We start from the raw sequence: 18,306 nt of genomic DNA on the forward strand, positions 1-18,306 counted from the left end.
TACTGTTGTAAATAGTCTTGTATAGGGACGTCTTATTACAAGTGGATAAAAATGATGACAATTTTTATCAACTAATTGTACAAAGAGCCCTATAATGAAATTTATACTAATATTAATTAGCATGACAATCTATTTTGGCACTTGTCACACACATTCTTGAGGCTTGCTAAACTGGACTAACTTCATAGGTAATGTTGTCTACTGTCTTTAGAGAAACACATTCATCTTTTATCTTTGCATCAGTCGACTCACATTTTTTTTAAACATCTTTTTATTTTATCATTGGGAATTCAATGTTTTGGCATATGTTCAACAAGTATACATAAAAACTCTCAAATCCATATTTTCACTTTTTTTTAATTAAAAGAAACAATTAAATAGCAACATGTATTCTCCTTCAAGTGTCTTTCAGGGATGACGAGTGTTACATTGGGCCCAGTCCCTCCCATGCACAACCAAACAAAAGCAAACCAGTATCATTAAACACAACGTAGTCTTACTTTGTGGCAAACACACATGTCTGGTTTGAGACTAAACACAACAAAACAAAATTGGAATTCATCATACAAATCAACTCCATTAGGGCTGGTTTCCCAAGATGCAGATTAAGCCCAATCCTGTCCTAAAAAGCATGCTCAACAGAGATCTCTATTGAAAACACTTTAAATCCTGGAAAAGTCTTAATCTGAGCACTTTTAAACTGTATTAGCACTCTGATTTTAGGTGACATATTTTCAAGCGTATGAGGTGAAAACGGTTCATGTTGACATCTGGGAGCGGTGCCACCTATGCCATTACAGGTAGTGAACAGAGCATGGTGGTCTAGCGGTATATTCCGTTCACCGATGTAGTTGGTTTCCACTTCACAATGTTGTATCGGGAGACAGTGCAGACTTCGGTCATCAGTTAGTGTATTTCCAATGGCATACCAGTAAGAAAACACAATGGGGTTGGAACCAGGTTAAAAGTAGTGTGTGCGCATTCAAGGGGTTAGGGGTCATGACTGGGGGGCTCTCTCTAACAAGTCTTTTTCAACAAGTTCTTCCTTGAACACACAACAGCTCAGTTTTCTCTCTGTGGCTAATTGTGTGAGAGTCTCATATGGTCTGTCTGTTCCCAGTATGCAGGTAGAGGGGGTTACATCAGTTTGAGACAAGTCTACACTGAGGGGGCTCGCTCGAGTTTATTAGGTGCCAGGGGGCTCGTTCGAGTTTATTAGGTGCCAGGGAAGAGCCAGTGGCCTGTAGTGCCTCCTTTCTTCACACAATAAAAGCTGCCCATCTCTGGGACACACGCTCCTTCACTTCTTCCTTTAATATAGCTTTCTCTCCTTTCCTTCCTTCCTTCCTTCCTCAGTCCTTTTTCTCTCCTAATCTTAGTAGCTGCTTTCATGGCCAGTCAGGATATAGAGGTTGCTCATTGCTGATGGGTCCTCTGTAGGGGTACTCTGAAGGACAATATCCCTATGGAAATGACAAAAGACAGCGTGATTGGTTTTCTCAAAATAACCTTTTGACCCCTTATGGGATCACACATAATGTGGTTTTCAAGATAACAGGTCAGCTAGAGTTTGGAGCATACCTGTTCGTCCCCAAGACCCGGAATACTCTGCTTTCGTCTGTAATCTCCTGCGTGACCTAAGATGAGTGTAAATGTATTTCAATGTTTCAGAGAGATAAAATACTTACAATGCAGATCAAGCATTTTTGGTTTGAATGAGCGCACAAGCGCATGGTGGAGAGAGGGCTTTATAATCACCTCATTTGTGTGAAGACTCCTCCCTTTAAGACCATGCTTCCAGAAAGCCAGAACACTATCCTGTAAACAAACTAGCCACACAACAGTAATGTCACAAAGGAATCTCCCACACATACAGTACGTAGTGAGTTAGCTGTAGCTACAGTACCTCACCCCTGTAGCTATGATTTGGTGATGAATTGAGAACATTCTATGCAGTAAAGAATGCTAATTGGGATTGAATGACGTTTTTACTTAGTGTTTCAATGGGGAAGTCAAAGACCAGTTCAAAAGCCAGCTCCTTGGAAGGAAGCCCTTGCAGGGTGACAATCTTCACAGTCTCTGTAAAAAATACCATTAGTATTGTACATTAAAGGGTAGGTAGTGATAATGATATTCCAGGGAGATAATATATTCCGATCGAGCTCCAATAGACTCACTCTCCAGTGCAATGAGAACCGTGTCTCTGTCCAGCTGTGTCGCCTGCACGGCTCCCGGTCCGGCTCCGACAGGCATACTCTCTGCACACGCACAAGACAGAAAGAAAGAAATAGAGAGAAAGAAAGATAATTATACAATTCTTCGACACAATGTTATATGGTTGAAATCCTGGCATCTAACATCTCTGTGCCACCTGGTGAAGAGTTTGGTGTGCCGTTCAACTCTACGATATCAAACTTCAGTTGCTGGTTGGTTGGCGGTTTCCCTTTCTCTGCAGTGCAGTCTCTCACACCAACACACAACTGTGGAAACTCATCTGTCACTAACACCAGTAGCTCAAAGATAGGGAGTGGATCTGGTAGACGTATGTCTATATGCTGAGAGAAGGAGAGGGAAGAAGAGAGCATAGGAGGATACATTTTACAAGTCTAACAGACACGGTTCATTGAAATCAATTGTAAGTAATCATTTTAATAGCACAATATTGAGTTATGTCAATACACACCTTGAGCTGCATAAATTTCTGCATGGGGTCATACCATAAGAGTAGAACCAGACCTGATGGTACAGCCCCACACAGGAACGTGCTGTCTGTGTATGGGTTCCTTGCTGCGGCAGAGAGAGAGGGAGGGAGGGAGAAAGAGCAACTGAAAACACTTTGGGTCAATTTCATAAACTTTCTTGAACATATTGCAACGTCAAATTACACTTACCCACACTGCATCTTCGACAGCTTTTAGTGTCTGGTATCTTCACAGTTACAGCATATTTCCTGCTGATGGACAAACATTTGAAAAACATTTGAAATTAGGAGATGCACATAAATTGAAGGCAAACTTAACCCGATAACATTAATACTCACTCACTCACTCACTCACTCACTCACTCACTCACTCACTCACTCACTCACTCACTCACTCACTCACTCACTTTACCTGGGGTTGATCCTCTCAGTGAGGCGGTTGGTACTGAGGGACAGGTGACTCTGTTTCTGCTGCTTGTGACCTCTCTGTTCAAACAGAGACATCAGACTGTGGGAGTACAGCTGGGAAGATTTCCCTGAAGATGGGGGTGGAGAGGGAAGGAATAGTAAGAACCAGTGTTCCAATTTAGCAGTTCTTTTTCGAGCTTGCCTGGTACAATGGAACCAATGGAGTGCAAACCCCACCCACCTGGCAGTCAAAGTAGGCTCAAGCAAACACTCAAATACTATTTGAACCCAGATCTGGTTTGGAGTAGTGTAGTTGATGGTGTAGGATCCTATGACCAATCGGATAGGTGTGTGATTGGGCGAACGAAAAATGGGGATCGATTGTCCTACCTGATACAGACATCAAAACGTTGTTCATGACATACAGCCAGGCACATCTCTGCGGGAGCAACTGTGGGGGAAGAGAGAGGTATTAGTGGTATGGTCAGGAATTCAACATGACTTCACCCTTTACCCTATTCATAAACGTCTGTACTACTACCTTCTCCAGAGTGTCCTCGTGGAGCTCGTTGAGGTTGAGAGTATATACACCCTCCTCTGCACCCAGAATAAGATACTGATCTGAGGAAGAGACAAGACCGTGTCTTGGTTCATATTCTAGGTCGTATGTTAGAACCTCATTTGAACCTCTTCAACCATTTCTGCAACCCTACCTCTGGTTTTCGGGAGGATCCAGGTCACAGCGCAGTGGATCTTCAGAGGACAACCATTGAAGACTTTGGAGAAACAGGCACCCATCTATTACACCAAAACAACGTACTGTGTGTTTTAATATCGTGTTGACTAATTCCGACATTACGGTAAAATAGGCATGGTTAGAATAATGAAATGTGTCCACTGTCCATCTACACAGAAGCAATGTTGCAGTGAGCATTCCACCAGGCGTTTGTTAGACCGACAGCCATTAGCTAGGTCTGTGTGTAAGCATGGGTTGTTAGTTGTCGGCGCAGCAGTGCCATTGGTCATGTCCCTGTACCGTAGGGCACATGCTGTTAGACTCGACCTCTGCACTTACATGGACTTGAGGGGTAGGAGGGAGTCCATGACAATCAGCTCTCTAGAAGTTAAAAGGGTTACACACAACAACAACAACAACAAAAAAGAGGGGTAACTGTGTCGTTCAAATGATAATGTTGTTTAAATGAATGGAGCAAAAACAGCAATGTCATGGGATCTGGCTGCTGTTTGGTTGACTATTCTGAATTCTCTCCTCCTATATTAATGTTACAAAATGATTGTTTATTAAAATGAGATAAAACTGGATGTTTTGAAACAGGCTATTAGGTTAACAAGCCACACACTTTTTGGTTAACAATCCACACACTTGCAGGTTAACAAACCACACACTTTTTTGGTTAACAAACCACACACTTTTTGTCACTACGTCCCAGGGTTGGATTGAATAGCACTTTTCAACTATTGCGTTGAAATTTCACTTCATTCCAAAGTGTCAGAATTTACATTGGATTTAACCCCAACCATGCTATATACTGACAGCCTCGAATCCATACCATATCTTGAAGCCAACTATCGGCATCAGCACATACAGTATGGATATGAAACTAATGTACTCATATGTAGTGGGCCAACATTTTCCTGTGTTGTACACTCACAGAGTCCTCGGTCTTTCTCCTCAGTGTGCTCCACTCTGGAGAGAGAGAGGTTTCCCTGCTCGGAGAGGCCACTCCCCCTGTCATCTTCTCCACCTGCACGGCGCTCCCCTCAGAAACACTGGGGTCACTGCACCACTGTCTGCTGATGTCCTGGGTAGCAGAACACCTGGCCAAGACTAGAGAACCACACGAGAGGAGGAGAGATGGGAGAACCCATTTGTCATGTTGAGACATGTTGTCAATCTTAGCATGAATGAGAAAAGCTACAATGATTCGGATTACAACACACAGAAGATATACTGTATAATTGAACGTATTACGATTGCATTAGAAAACACTGATCACTCGTCAAATATTCACGTCAACATATAATCTCGGGACCCAGAACCAAATCAGTTGACAGATTGACATATAACCTGGAAACATTTACTCTGTGTGTGGAAGTTCAGTACCTGACATGGAGTTGTTGGGTGTGGAGTCGGGCCCCAGGGTGGAGCTGGGGCGGAGGGTGAGGTCCTTGTCCTCCAGGGTGGGACAGAAGGAGCCGATGGCAGGCAGGGAGGCTGTGGAAGGGCTGAACAACCCACTCTTCCTCCCACCTTTACCCCCCTACACAACCAAAGACAATAGACAAAACACCATCATATAATGCAATAGGAAATAGCTGAAAGGTCAAAAGTATTGTCTTCATGTATTGCATTACACTATTTCAGAAGGAACTCTTTGTTTTCTTGGGGTTGTGTTATTGGCACTTACATCAGTAGATGGCACTCTTTTGATGGTTAAGCTCCTGAAATAGTCAATGGTAATATTGTTACTGAAGCACTCTGTGGTAAATCAAAGGTAAATCAGATTTGCTTTCCATGTGGGATACTTGCTGTCACAGTCAATAAACTGACATGGGCTCAATTGTGTTGGATCTTAATAGGACAAGATTTGGAGCAGGGCAGGTTCAATTCATTGTAAAAACACAACTTGTCTATCACACTCGATCAACTTCAAATCCAAGATGGCAGCATGTCAAGTCGTTTGTCTGTGACTAGTACATTTTAACCTACTAATAACCTATTTATTTATGGTTGCGTAACTTCGTTATTACTTGTAGTTTTTCATGTTGTCTGTCTGTAATTGTTTTGTAATGACTTGGTGCTATCTATCTTGGCATTCAATCATTTAAATGTAAATAAACAAACTTTCATTGCTTCCTTGATAAAAGTTGCCACAGGGTAGAATAGTGTTGAATAGTGTTTTTACAATGGGGGGTTGGGGGTGGGGGGTCTGCAGGCCTACCTCAGCTGCAGAGCTTCCTCCACACATTCTAACAGGCTCCTGAAATAGGAAGCTAAGATGTTAATGTCTCTATGGAGCCACTTGTTCTGTGTACATGATGTGACAGAGCACTGCCTGTTCTGTGACAATAGGAGCGTTGCAGCCAGTGTTCTCTCTCAATGAGGAAGCAAACTTTTCCTTTTACTGCAAATATGAGTCTATTAATAATGCATCGGGAGTTTTTTCAATGTTTTTCCCTCTCTAGCGGGGATGTCACATCCATGGCCACACAAACACCGATAGTAGATTTGAGATAATGCTCTGAAATACTATGTCTTTGATGTAATGCTACTAGATTTGAGAAAATTGGTGGGGAAGAGGAGCATCTTACGGTGATTCAGTTTCATCTTCTGAGAGGTCCCAATCGTCTTCATACGAGCTTTGCTGAAATATGACAAAAAACATCAACAACATACACATTCATAGTATCCCTATTAATAACATCTTAAAACTATGCCATACAAGAACTCATACATCTCGTAATCACACTTCCCCAAATAGCCATTCTATGTTGAATTGATCTCTAACCCCCTACATGTCAAACACAGGAAATAAATGTCACTCACCATATCAGGATAAGGCTCTGTGACTTTCCTCAATGGGGGCCCAAACTTCATTTGGTCAACTAAGGCAAGCACAGCTTAGTTAACCATGAGGAAAAGTTACAATTAAATACAAAGTATGTACTTACAATTACTAACTGCTGATACAAAACATGTTTTATGTGATTCATTTTACTATCATTTATTATTACTTGCTATATATTCCAATCGATTGGTAAACTACTTTCTTGCTCAGGGGCACACCCTCACAGGCTATATCACACACCACAACCTCAATCATGTGTTGCAAGTACTACCATTGGCTTCAGGCAACTCACCGCACTGCTCACCCCAGAAAACCTATTGTGATGCCCATTCACAATGACTCACCACACCCCTTTCCACAAACATGCCCGAGAACCTATTGTATTTGCATAAGAGACGAGTCACAACACCCCTCCCCACTCCCACCATCTTTGTTGACATGCTTGTCTATATATACGCTTTTTGTCCCAGGCTGCTGTAGAGCAGCCGCATTGTCCACCATCACCGCACCCTGTGTATGCTGTAATCCCACTGATAGGAGACATAACAATAGTTCCTCAGTCATCCCTCCTCGCCTCCCCCACCTCTTCGCCTCCCCCACCTCCTCCTCACACGTGGGACGCCAGGCACGTCAGAGTCATGGCAGAATGGGGACATGGCATGTGCGTGTGCGGACAGTGCCACCTCTATGCGTCCCACTGTGTTGGGTGACCGTGTGACTTGGTGACTTCATCTCCCCCTTCAAGTCTCAATGGGCGTCTTGTAACAGGAGTCAGGACCCCAAGAGTCTTGTGTTGCGTGCTGCTCTGCTCTCCTACCTCGTCCCCAATTCCATACATTAAGCCAGCGAGGGTGATGTTGACCTCAACTCTCCAAGTACGCGCGATACACAAGGATAGACGCACGCACGCACGCACGCACGCACGCACGCACGCACGCACGCACGCACGCACGCACGCACGCACGCACACACACACACACACACACACACTCTCTAACTATAGATGAGTGTCCACTTGAATTATCGTGGACGGATGTACAGTCAAAGCCCATGTACAGTGTTCAGGGAATAAGACCCTCATTGATGTTGATTTTGATGGTTTTGCAAATAGAACTTCGATAACCCTTTTCACAAATTGTAGTGATGATGTCATGCGTGGGCTGATGATGATGCTTCAGTGTCATAATCGTGTAGGGATTTGAAGACTCACACTGCTCTTCAGACAGAGTCCTCTCCACGGGCAGGTGTTTCCCTGCAGACTGGATCTTATCAGGAGCAGCTTCTACATTCTGCAGACAAACACACGCACACGCATAATAAATCACACTAGGAACAAGCAATGTTCCTGAGAGTTCTGGGTGATGGCCATGCATGTGCGTCTGTCTGTCTATTGTCACCTATCCTCACCTCCATGTCGTTATCATCCATGCCGTGTGTGGAGTGGAGGTCCGGGTTGTTGGCCATGTCCAGCAGCTCAATGATCAGGTTACGAGTCAGTAGCTGGGTCACAAACGGATGCTGGGGATACGACAACAGATTTTTTTTTTTTTTTAATGTAAAAGCTCTACATCAATAAATAACTTCATCATTAATTTCCTTGATCTCTCACAGCTCCCGAGGCCCTGTTAGGGGTCCCTATTAGCTATAGACATGAATACAGAATCGCTATGCTTTTAGCACCTCAGTCAGAGGCTCTAGTCCAGAGGCTCTGTCTATAATGACGGTGAATGTTGATCGCCATCCAGGGGCTTTTCATGAATGTTTCCTCCGCTGTTTTAGAGAGAGAGGGAGAGAGGAAAGCAACGTGCTCTCAGCGGTGTACCGAAGTGTACCTGCAGTAAAGTCTCGGACGACGGTCTCTTCCTGGGGTTCTTAATGAGGGACATCTTCACAAAGCTCTGGAACCCCGCAGACCTGCAGAGAGAGAAGGGAGGGAGGGAGATGAGACAGCAAAAATAAATAAATGCATAACCATATTGAGAAATATGGAGAATATCAATGCTGCATTCAAAGAACAATCTCGTGTCAGGAGGATGCTTTCGGAGAAGAGGTATTTCACATACAGTATGATGCATGGTGAGGTGGCTGAATTGTTCAGGGAATGTGGTGTGCTCATGTCCATCTCACCACTTGGTCTTGTCCTTGAGCCTGGGGGGCTGGAAGCTGCTTTTCGACATTAACATCAAGGCTCTGAAACATAGTTTTAATACTTTGAAACGTTAACACGGTGGAAAGCCTTCTTCATAGATCTGTTTATTGTGTCTGCCACAACGACAAACACTCCAGAGGCGGTTTCCAAAAGCACAAACAGACCTGCTCCCAGGCTTGAGATTTTTGTTGTTGTCGTCACCTACAAAGCTATGATACCATATTGGATTCAGAGGTATGTGGATAGCCCGCGAAATGCAACACAGCACAAATATATATATCCATCATAATTTATTTTCAGTGGAATTATTGTGGATTTAGAGGAGTGAATGAAAAGGGGATGGAAACTATTTATTGTTGATGTTAAAGGCTAGGGTCTAGAGGGGACTGGTACGGAGTCTGCCTGTCTCTGTCTGTGTCTGTGTCTCTCTCTGGATCTCTGCCTTTCTGTGCCTGGATCTCTGCCTCCGTCTCAGATTGTGTCTGTAACTCTGTCCTTTGTCTCAGAGCTCACCTCATCGGGTGGAGGTCAAACATGGGCGGCTGGAGCTCTGCCAGCTCGATGGCCGTGATGCCCACCGCCCAGATGTCACACAGATGGTTGTACCCGCCCTTTTTCTCCACTGCTGCCACCTCCGGTGCCATCCTGGCATGGGTACATAAACACCAGTCAGGTGAAATGGGAGATTGGGGGTTATGAATTATGATGTGGTTATAATGCATTATAGGACTTGTCATAAGGACATACGACCACCTTATAAAGTGTCTCATAGCCATCCTGAAAGAACATATCCAAAGAAGGAAACTTATGACTACTGTAAGACGTATCAGTGTCAGCATAAATAAGCACTGAAGTATATCGTTTTCAATGATTCATAACGTTGAAGGTTGTGGTTTTGAGCCCAGTTATCTTACCAGTAGGGAGTTCCTATAAAAGACTTCCTCTTGGCTACAGAAGCACTGATCTCTGCAGCAACTCCAAAATCGGCTGCATGGAAACAGAGATGACAGTTTGGTGGCAGGGGGAGACAGAATGCAGAATCCAATATGTCTTGTGAGTGGTTTATTTTTACCACGCTAGTTAACCTCAAAGTTATCGCAGACAATGTATGTGAGTGAGTGAGTGAGTGAGTGAGTGAGTGAGTGAGTGAGTGAGTGAGTGAGTGAGTGAGTGAGTGAGTGAGTGTGATTGATGGTATAGAATAGATGTTCACTGACCCAGTTTGACATCTCCTCGTTCTGTGATAAGGATATTTGCTCCCTATAGACAGATGGACACACACACACACACACACACACAGATATGAGCTCACAAAGATTCCGATCAGAGCCATTCACTGACAATAACATACCGGTATGTCAAAATGATACCTTTATGTCTCTATGCATTTTACTTGTCTCGTGCAGGTGGTACAAGCCCTGTTGAAAAACAAAAACACAGAAACAGTTTGACAAATCTCTCAATCTCATCCTCAGTTCACCACACAAGCCCATAGAGCCAGACACAACACAACAGTGTGCAACAATCACAAAGTGTTGACACGAATAAGGGAGGTAATGTTATGTTGCTGTGTGTGTGTGTGGTGTCACGAAACATGCTGCATTGCTTTCCTGTGGTTAGAAACACATGATTATACCAGGGGCGTGTATTGAAGGATTCCAAAGAGAAGCCAGCCTTCCCCAAAGAATAGACAAAGAAAGAAAAATATATATATATTTTTTTTCTCTCTGTGTTTCATCCTTTTTCTTCAATTCGCAGGAGGTTGAATGTATCTCACTGGAGAAAACAACAGAGCGAGCGAAACAGCGCCCCTCTGTCTCTGGATCTGTAAGCCATCTATCTGATACCGTCTGGTCAAAAAGAGTATGACATTGATGCCGCTCGTCGCATTGAATGTAAGGGAAGCCAGCGAAGATTCAGTTCAGCATTGAGCTGAACTGAGAGAGCTCAACTGTGAATGGTCCTGGAGCACCGAAAACAAAGTGTCAAGTTAAATAAAGGTTAAAGATGTTTTTATAAATGAAATAAAAAGAGACCAGTGGATTTTGCTTCACACAACTCACAAGCCAAGCGTCATTTACAGAAACAACTTGAATTGTTGCATCTCGTAGTGTCATTGTCCTCTGGTGGCTAGCTGGCCTGAGAGGATGGAAGTTCAATATGTAGCTAGATGCAGTAGGCTAATGTTAACTAGCTGGTCTGGCGCATCGTTGTCCATGAAAAGAAGTCAGGGTAGCGATCAAGCATTTTAGCCAGGTAGCCTAGGACAACAACATTTTTTAAAGTGTGTACTGTATGACAGAGTCATGAAAGAAAGGAGGATGACATTGGCATTTCTGGGTGAGTCAACATGTTTTTGTCTACTTGCAAGCTCGCGCATACACACACACGGAAATCAGAACCATCGACAGCCACATCATATTTAGTTTACGTTGATTGGACTAAATTGTTTTTTGGTATCTTTTCGTTGTAATTACTAGACTAAGCATAGGTGATTTGATGATGTTGAAGTTGAAATGGTGCTGGAATCGTGGAGGCAGCTCCTGTTTTCTTTGCAACTTGCGGTAACACTCTGTGGTTCTAAATTAAGAGTTGTTTACTGGTCAGAAAATGTTGGAAACATTGACTTGCTTGACCATGCAGTAGTAGGTCATGTAACTGTCTGTTTGTGGACTTCACCAGACAGATGTTGCTCTCTGGTTTAATGATGAAACCAAGGTGTGGTTGAATTTATTCTGCCACGGTGTCTTCTTATTGTCTCTGCCTTTATATCACGGTAAAAAGGGATATGAACCACCAGCTTATAGAACAAACAACGCAATTATCACAACACATAGGTTGTAATATGTTTATATTTTTTGGTCCTGGCTTGGCTTCCGCAGTGATTCTATCCACACACTGCTACTGGATTATACTGTGACCGTCTGTCCCAGTTAGGAAAGTGACAGAGCTCATCACTTATAGCACATCCCTGGGCTGACTAACCTGGAGGGTTTCTCTGCAGATGTAGGCTATCTGCTTCTCCTTTAAGGGCCCAGTCACTGTGGAAATACCAGTAGAGACCTTAGATTAATGGCCACACAAGAGAGGAAGGACAATACATGGCTATAAGGTAAGGTCAGTTCAGTTGTAGCAATACATACCGTGGTAAATGTCTTGTAACGACCCTCCTCCACAGTACTCCATACATATCCACAATTTAGTGTTTCTGCAAAAGAATGGGAGATACACACTTTGATTACCAGTCGGGAATGCATTTTTGTTGACTTTCCAGACAACAACAAAAAAAATAATATGGATTTTTGTAACCAATTACTATGAACTTCGTTGTAGAGGAGAACTGAGTAGGGACTGTTTTGCCATCCAAACAAATCGCAATGTTATCTGACCTTGAAATGTTACAGAGTTAACATTCAGACGTTCCAAAAGGACTAAGATAAAAAGGTAAAAATCTTTATCAAAATAATTTGAGACTCAGCAACAGTGTGGGTGTATGCACGCATGCGCACGCACACACACACACACACACACACACATTTAATTCTGTGTGTATGCATGCGCTTGTTAGTGACCGTATTCTATCAACAACCGAGCTTTTTGTGTGTATAACGTTCATTTTGAGAGCCACAATTTCTGTCGTGTGGGAGAGAATGCTGCATTCTAAGTCCTAGAAGTGGGCGTTTGAGGTAAGAGCGTTCCCGAGTGGCACAATGAGTGAGTAGCGCAACGGTCTAAGGCACTGATTCGCAGTGCTATAGGAGGCGCCACTACAGACCCTGGTTCGATCACGGGCGATATCACAACCGGCCGTGATCTGGAGTCCCATAGGGCGGCGCACAATTGGCCCAGTGTCGTCCGGGTTAGGGGAGGGTAGGCCGTCATTGTAAAATAAGAATTTGTTCTAAACTGACTTGCCTAGTTAAATAAAAATAGTGGAATTCAACACATCCAAGAACACTCACAATCCAAGGAATTCCACAGGTGGACGTGGAACTCTCATGAAGTGTAACATTAGACAAGCCTAAACATGTACCTGTGATAGCTGCCGAAATAGGCCACAATGTTCTTGTGCTTGCATTCCTTCATCATAGTGATCTCCTGCTGGATGGATGTGATGTCATCACCTGAACAGGGAGCATGCAGGTCACATGACAAAACTAAGACACATATACAGATATACAGTGAGGGAAAAAAGTATTTGATCCCCTGCTGATTTTGTACGTTTGCCCACTGACAAAGAAATGATCAGTCTATAATTTCAATGGTAGGTTTATTTGAACAGTGAGAGACAGAATAACAACAACAAAAATCCAGAAAAACGCATGTAAAAAATGTTAGGAATTGATTTGCATTTTAATGAGGGAAATAAGTATTTGACCCCCTCTCAATCAGAAAGATTTCTGGCTCCCAGGTGTCTTTTATACAGGTAACGAGCTGAGATTAGGAACACACTCTTAAAGGGAGCGCTCCTAATCTCAGCTTGTTACCTGTATAAAAGACACCTGTCCACAGAAGCAATCACTAAATCAGATTCCAAACTCTCCACCATGGCCAAGACCAAAGAGCTCTCCAGGGATGTCAGGGACAAGATTGTAGACCTACACAAGGCTGGAATGGGCTACAAGACCATCGCCAAGCAGCTTGGTGAGAAGGTTACAACAGTTGGTGCGATTATTCGCAAATGGAAGAAACACAAAATAACTGTCAATCTCCCTCGGCCTGGGGCTCCATGCAAGATCTCACCTCGTGGAGTTGCAATGATCACGAGAACGGTGAGGAATCAGCCCAGAACTACACGGGAGGATCTTGTCAATGATCTCAAGGCAGCTGGGACCATAGTCACCAAGAAATCAATTGGTAACCCACTACGCCGTGAAGGACTGAAATCCTGCAGCTCCCGCAAGGTCCCCCTGCTCAAGAAAGCACATATACATGCCCATGTGAAGTTTGCCAATGAACATCTGAATGATTCAGAGGACAACTGGGTGAAAGTGTTGTGGTCAGATGAGACCAAAATGGAGCTATTTGGCATCAACTCAACTTGCCGTGTTTGGAGGTGGAGGAATGCTGCCTATGACCCCAAGAATACCATCCCCACCGTCAAACATGGAGGTGGAAACATTATGCTTTGGGGGTGTTTTTCTGTTAAGGGGACAGGACAAATTCACCGCATCAAAAGGGACGATGGACGGGGCCATGTACCGTCAAGTCTTGGATGAGAACCTCCTTCCCTCAGCCAGGGCATTGAAAATGGGTCGTAGATGGGTATTCCAGCATGACAATGACCCAAAACACATGGCCAAGGCAACAAAGGAGTGGCTCAAGAAGAAGCACATTAAGGTCCTGGAGTGGCCTACCATTAAAATTATAGACGGATAATTTCTTTGTCAGTGGGCAAACGTACAAAATCAGCAGGGGATCAAATACTTTTCTCCCCCCTCACTGTAGGCCATTTCCTGACATCTCAACACTAATACTGATACTAGTACTAGAACTACTAGCTACTTCTACTACTAGCCTACTGCTGCTAGTAGTAGTAGTTAACTGTGTCACACACACAATAGATTGTCTCCAAAGACTTAAGAATGTACTACACAAAGCATACAGGAAGGCAAAGCATGCAAGAAATAACCCATAATACAGGTCTGACAAGACTGGTCACATACCAGGATCCAGTTTGACTATTTTGATGGCTGCCATTGCCGAACTCTTGATGTTGCGAGCCTGAAAGAAAGGGTGAACTGTGAGTGATTAATACTGTGAACTTAATACAGGGAATACAGACTACAGAATGACATGTCCATGGATTGGTCAGCAGTACATAGGCCTACAGCACTAGACAGCTACATCCGGGAGAGTGAAACACTAAACCATCAGCAAGCAGTTTCCTCGAAGCAATTGCATCAAATTGCTGACAGCTCATCGCAATCGTTCTATTTACAACAGTCAATTAGCTGTTTACAACCATTTCATTTTTCTATTTTTTCTCCCACAATTTCTAACTCTAAATACCATTTCTTAGTATTGGCAATGGAAAACATAACAGCTAATGCAATTAAATCACAAAATATCTAGATTTATATAGTTATGATAGTCCTATTTGTGAAATTCAAGTGAAAAGCCATTTTTTGGGGGGCCAAAATACAATTTTCTCTGTAACTCATTCCTAAATGCATTTTCATCTCAGTTTGGAGATCTGCCACATTCCTCCCCATCACTATAGGAAGCCCCGGGCATCCATTCAAAACCCAAACCCCCTAGTCAGCCATCTTGACGATAAAAGAAACAATATTAGACCCTGGTCTGGCCGGGCTTTTCGCATGCTGCCTCTGACCTTCAGCTTCACCTTGTAGAAATGCAACAGAGACAGGGGCTGCTGGGGACACTATAGTAGTGAGAGGTATTTCCTACACAGTCCCGGGTTGTATCTGAAATGACACCCTATTCCCTCTATAGTGCACTACTGCTGACCAATCCTGCATCAAAAGTGGTGCATTGTATAGGGAATAGTGTGCCACTTCAGACGCAGACCCAGAGCTTTAAGTGTCATGCTCAGTGACATGGTCTATGTCAGGGCGTAAGAGAGAACAAGGGGAAAAGTCCCTGGCTTTGAATCCAGAGGATGTTGTTTACAATGTCCATCCGACGTTCGTCCGTCATTTCCTCTCATTTTATCCTTTAAAAACATGGATTGCTCCCATTCTTTCTGACAGGTCAAACGGTGAAGTGACGTCAGGTCGTAAAGGCCCTTAACTCTATGCCCGACAAATATAGAATCAACCAATGGTCTATCAGATTGCCTGTAGACAAAACCTGAAGCTTGGCTACACCGACTTCCTGTTTTTTTCCTGTTATAACAGAGCACTTCCTGTGACTAAAGTGACAGTAATGTCTCTTTAAGGTTCGCCAAAGGCAGCATGAAATAACAGTGTGTTGTGGGATAGAGTTCACAGACAGTGGTAATGAAAATAAAACTTCATCACTTTGATCATAGTTCCAAAAGTAGTTATTTCTCAGGGCTTGATGATTGAAATACCACACAATAAAAACAGACGGCTTTTCCCTGCTTTTCCATACGATCATTCGGAAGTATGTTGCACTAAATTGGCCTCAAGACATTATTGATATTCAGTGAGAGACAGATCCGCACAACTGCAACAACAGCACAAATGGAAATGTGTGTGTGTGTGTGTGTGTGATGTAACTTGCAATAACAAACGACCAACAGCCCACAGTGTGACAGTGATGACTGGGCATTGCAGTGCTGCTGCTGGTTTGTGAAACATATTTCTGTTCTGTGGGTTTCCCCTACCATCGAACCTCAGGTAATCTCAGTCAGGTCACAAGTTTATAACCATGAATGTACATACGTGTGACTCCTCAACCTGTCTTTGGCATAGTTTCACTAGACTACAAGACAAAAATAACTACTCACTCGTAAAAGCAACCTCCCACTGAGGTCTTTGAGATGAATATCAGGGCTACTTTTGAGGCATGAAATCCAATCTTTCTTGTTTGACAAAAGGTTCATTCTTTTTTTACATAGCTGCAACAGGTCACACACTTGAGAGCAGAACCCTCAGCTGAGTAGCTGAAGAGTTTCCTGGATCTTGTGAACAATGGTCATCTAATGAATGTCCACAGAGTCAGAGAGCCCACGAGGTCACATGGCCAGTGGTTTGACCCCTGACCTCCACGGAGCTCCAGTACGGCTGGAGAAACAGAACAGTGAAGGAGAGGAGGAGAACAGCGAGGTAGTGGGAGGTGATAATAGGCCATTGTCTATGGGACAGTAGCAGTTTCTCCATTCACAGCAGGCAGGCAGGCAGGCAGGCATAGCCCGGGCAGTGACATGGCGCTAAGGCATGGCAGGGGTTGTACAACATTACATAACGTCAAGACTGAGTGAAACAGAGGACATGTCTAGGGGACATTTTGAATTATTCATATTCATAAAGCATTAGCCCAAAAGTTAACAATTGTGCTTGCAGTAAATGTTGCCTGTTGTACCTGTTTTACTTTTGTAGTCTATTGGATACCAAATGTTTCTGGCAGGGGGGGGAGAGGCACATAGCAATTTGAGTCTGTTGCTCTTGCAGGATGCATGTATTTTACATTCAGGGTGGGATCACAGGATGTTTTTTTTATCCTGCAGCTCACACCACAAAGTCAAAATAGACGAGACTGACTGAAAAAGACCTTATCGATAGTCAAGATACATAAAACATAAATGCTGATAAATGTCGCAGTGCCCTTCAGACTAGATTTCTTGTAACATCCCCTGGTCTTAAAAAAGGTGATCTATGAAGTCAGTTATTCTACCTTCATGAAAAAAAAACAGCACAAAATGAGAGTATATTACAGAGAGCTTTATAGTATTGCTGAGAGAGCTAATAAAAAGTTAGAATGAAATGCCTTGAGCCTTGATAAATGTTCCTGTAGTGGGCTTGGTCGTTATGGATGTTGAACTAATTGACCAGCCCGGATGCTATCCCAGCCTGATTATGAATACTGAACAGCAGAAGATGAACTACCTACCAGTAGTTTATGGGCATTGACCATAGGCACTAAAGGCATCATTAAGATGAGGTCTCATTGACTATCCCCGCATTATCCTCACATAGCAGTCACACTTGCAGGGGCGCCATACCAACCTTTTACCAGTTATTGGTTACCTGCATACACATGATTTGTTGAATGGTCATACATAAAGTTTAACATAGATTATGTTAAGAGCGTTAATGTATGGTGGCTGTGCTTCTATCCACTTTTGAATGTTTAGAGCCTGTCAACATAAAATTCAACAAAATGTCCCATTGTGGAATACAGGAAAAAAAAACGTGTTTATTAACAGCTAGGCTACGTTGGTTTAACGGTTTAATGACTTGGCATGTCAATTAAAACGCATACGAGCGAACTGATATTTCCCCCCACTCACGACTCACCTTGAACACATCTCCGTACGTGCCACTCCCAATACGATGAATTAACTCGTAATCATTCAACGGGTCCAAAAACGAGACTCCAATAGTAGTATCCATGCCTGCAGACATTACTGCGTCTGGTCACTCACGCACGTTGATATCCACTCATGACAACAATACATACAGCGAATCAAAAACTGGACGCGCCGTATAGTTGCAGTAATCCGAGGGGTGCTGTCTCGATGAAATACTATTACACCACGACTCTTCTGACCAAGCAAATATAACTGATAACCTGACAGTATGGGTATTGATTACGTCGCCAGACACCACAGAACCCTTGTTCCGAGTCATTCATGTTACCCGAGGCGAGCCCGCCAGATCATGCAAAGTCAAGTGATCTCAATTCTCAAGTCGACTATAGGCGCATGTCGGAATTTTCCTGGTCATTAGAGCAGACGACGCACACTGGACATCTATGAATAGAACATTATGACACGTGCAACAGTATTCCCATTATATTCAAAACAGAAA

The 18,306-nt window shown here is 43.4% G+C and overlaps 1 protein-coding gene across 4 annotated transcripts; it reads right to left on the minus strand.

Annotated features, from left to right (window-relative positions):
• Nucleotides 1-339: 339 nt before the first annotated feature.
• map4k2 (mitogen-activated protein kinase kinase kinase kinase 2) lies at nt 340-18,204 on the minus strand. 4 transcript variants are annotated; one of them, XM_024434885.2, is made up of 32 exons: nt 17,794-18,204; nt 14,515-14,572; nt 12,882-12,972; nt 11,992-12,056; nt 11,834-11,889; nt 10,219-10,266; nt 10,066-10,108; nt 9,763-9,835; nt 9,362-9,493; nt 8,827-8,889; nt 8,532-8,613; nt 8,107-8,217; nt 7,910-7,988; nt 6,678-6,736; nt 6,443-6,495; nt 6,073-6,111; nt 5,539-5,572; nt 5,235-5,391; nt 4,783-4,958; nt 4,185-4,226; nt 3,823-3,907; nt 3,651-3,730; nt 3,500-3,560; nt 3,114-3,237; nt 2,892-2,950; nt 2,684-2,787; nt 2,372-2,555; nt 2,178-2,258; nt 1,993-2,079; nt 1,759-1,829; nt 1,582-1,637; nt 340-1,463 (listed from the first exon to the last, which is right to left on the minus strand). In XM_024434885.2, exons 1-32 carry the CDS (start codon nt 17,899-17,901, stop codon nt 1,376-1,378), a joined length of 2,649 nt encoding a protein of 882 aa, XP_024290653.1. In that variant the 5' UTR covers nt 17,902-18,204; the 3' UTR covers nt 340-1,375. The 4 variants fall into 4 exon arrangements, with proteins under 4 accessions (XP_024290653.1, XP_024290652.1, XP_024290655.1 ...); XM_024434884.2 differs by having other exon boundaries at nt 2,892-2,953; nt 17,794-18,203; XM_024434887.2 differs by lacking the exon at nt 4,185-4,226 and having other exon boundaries at nt 2,892-2,953.
• Between the last annotated feature and the right edge of the window lie 102 nt (nt 18,205-18,306).

This window comes from Oncorhynchus tshawytscha, linkage group LG10 (genome assembly GCF_018296145.1).
Source record: "Oncorhynchus tshawytscha isolate Ot180627B linkage group LG10, Otsh_v2.0, whole genome shotgun sequence".
NCBI lineage: Eukaryota > Metazoa > Chordata > Actinopteri > Salmoniformes > Salmonidae > Oncorhynchus > Oncorhynchus tshawytscha.

Bases quoted from the DNA above. Each gene is read 5' to 3' on its own strand.
- map4k2 (XM_024434884.2), bottom strand. From the start codon at position 17,901: ATGTCTGCAGGCATGGATACTACTATTGGAGTCTCGTTTTTGGACCCG. The intron at 9,836-10,065 runs GTCAGTGAACAT...GTTTCCATGCAG, and splicing joins ACGAGGAGATGTCAAACTGG to CCGATTTTGGAGTTGCTGCA. The intron at 6,112-6,442 runs GTAAGATGCTCC...TTCCTATTTCAG, and splicing joins GAAGATGAAACTGAATCACC to GAGCCTGTTAGAATGTGTGG.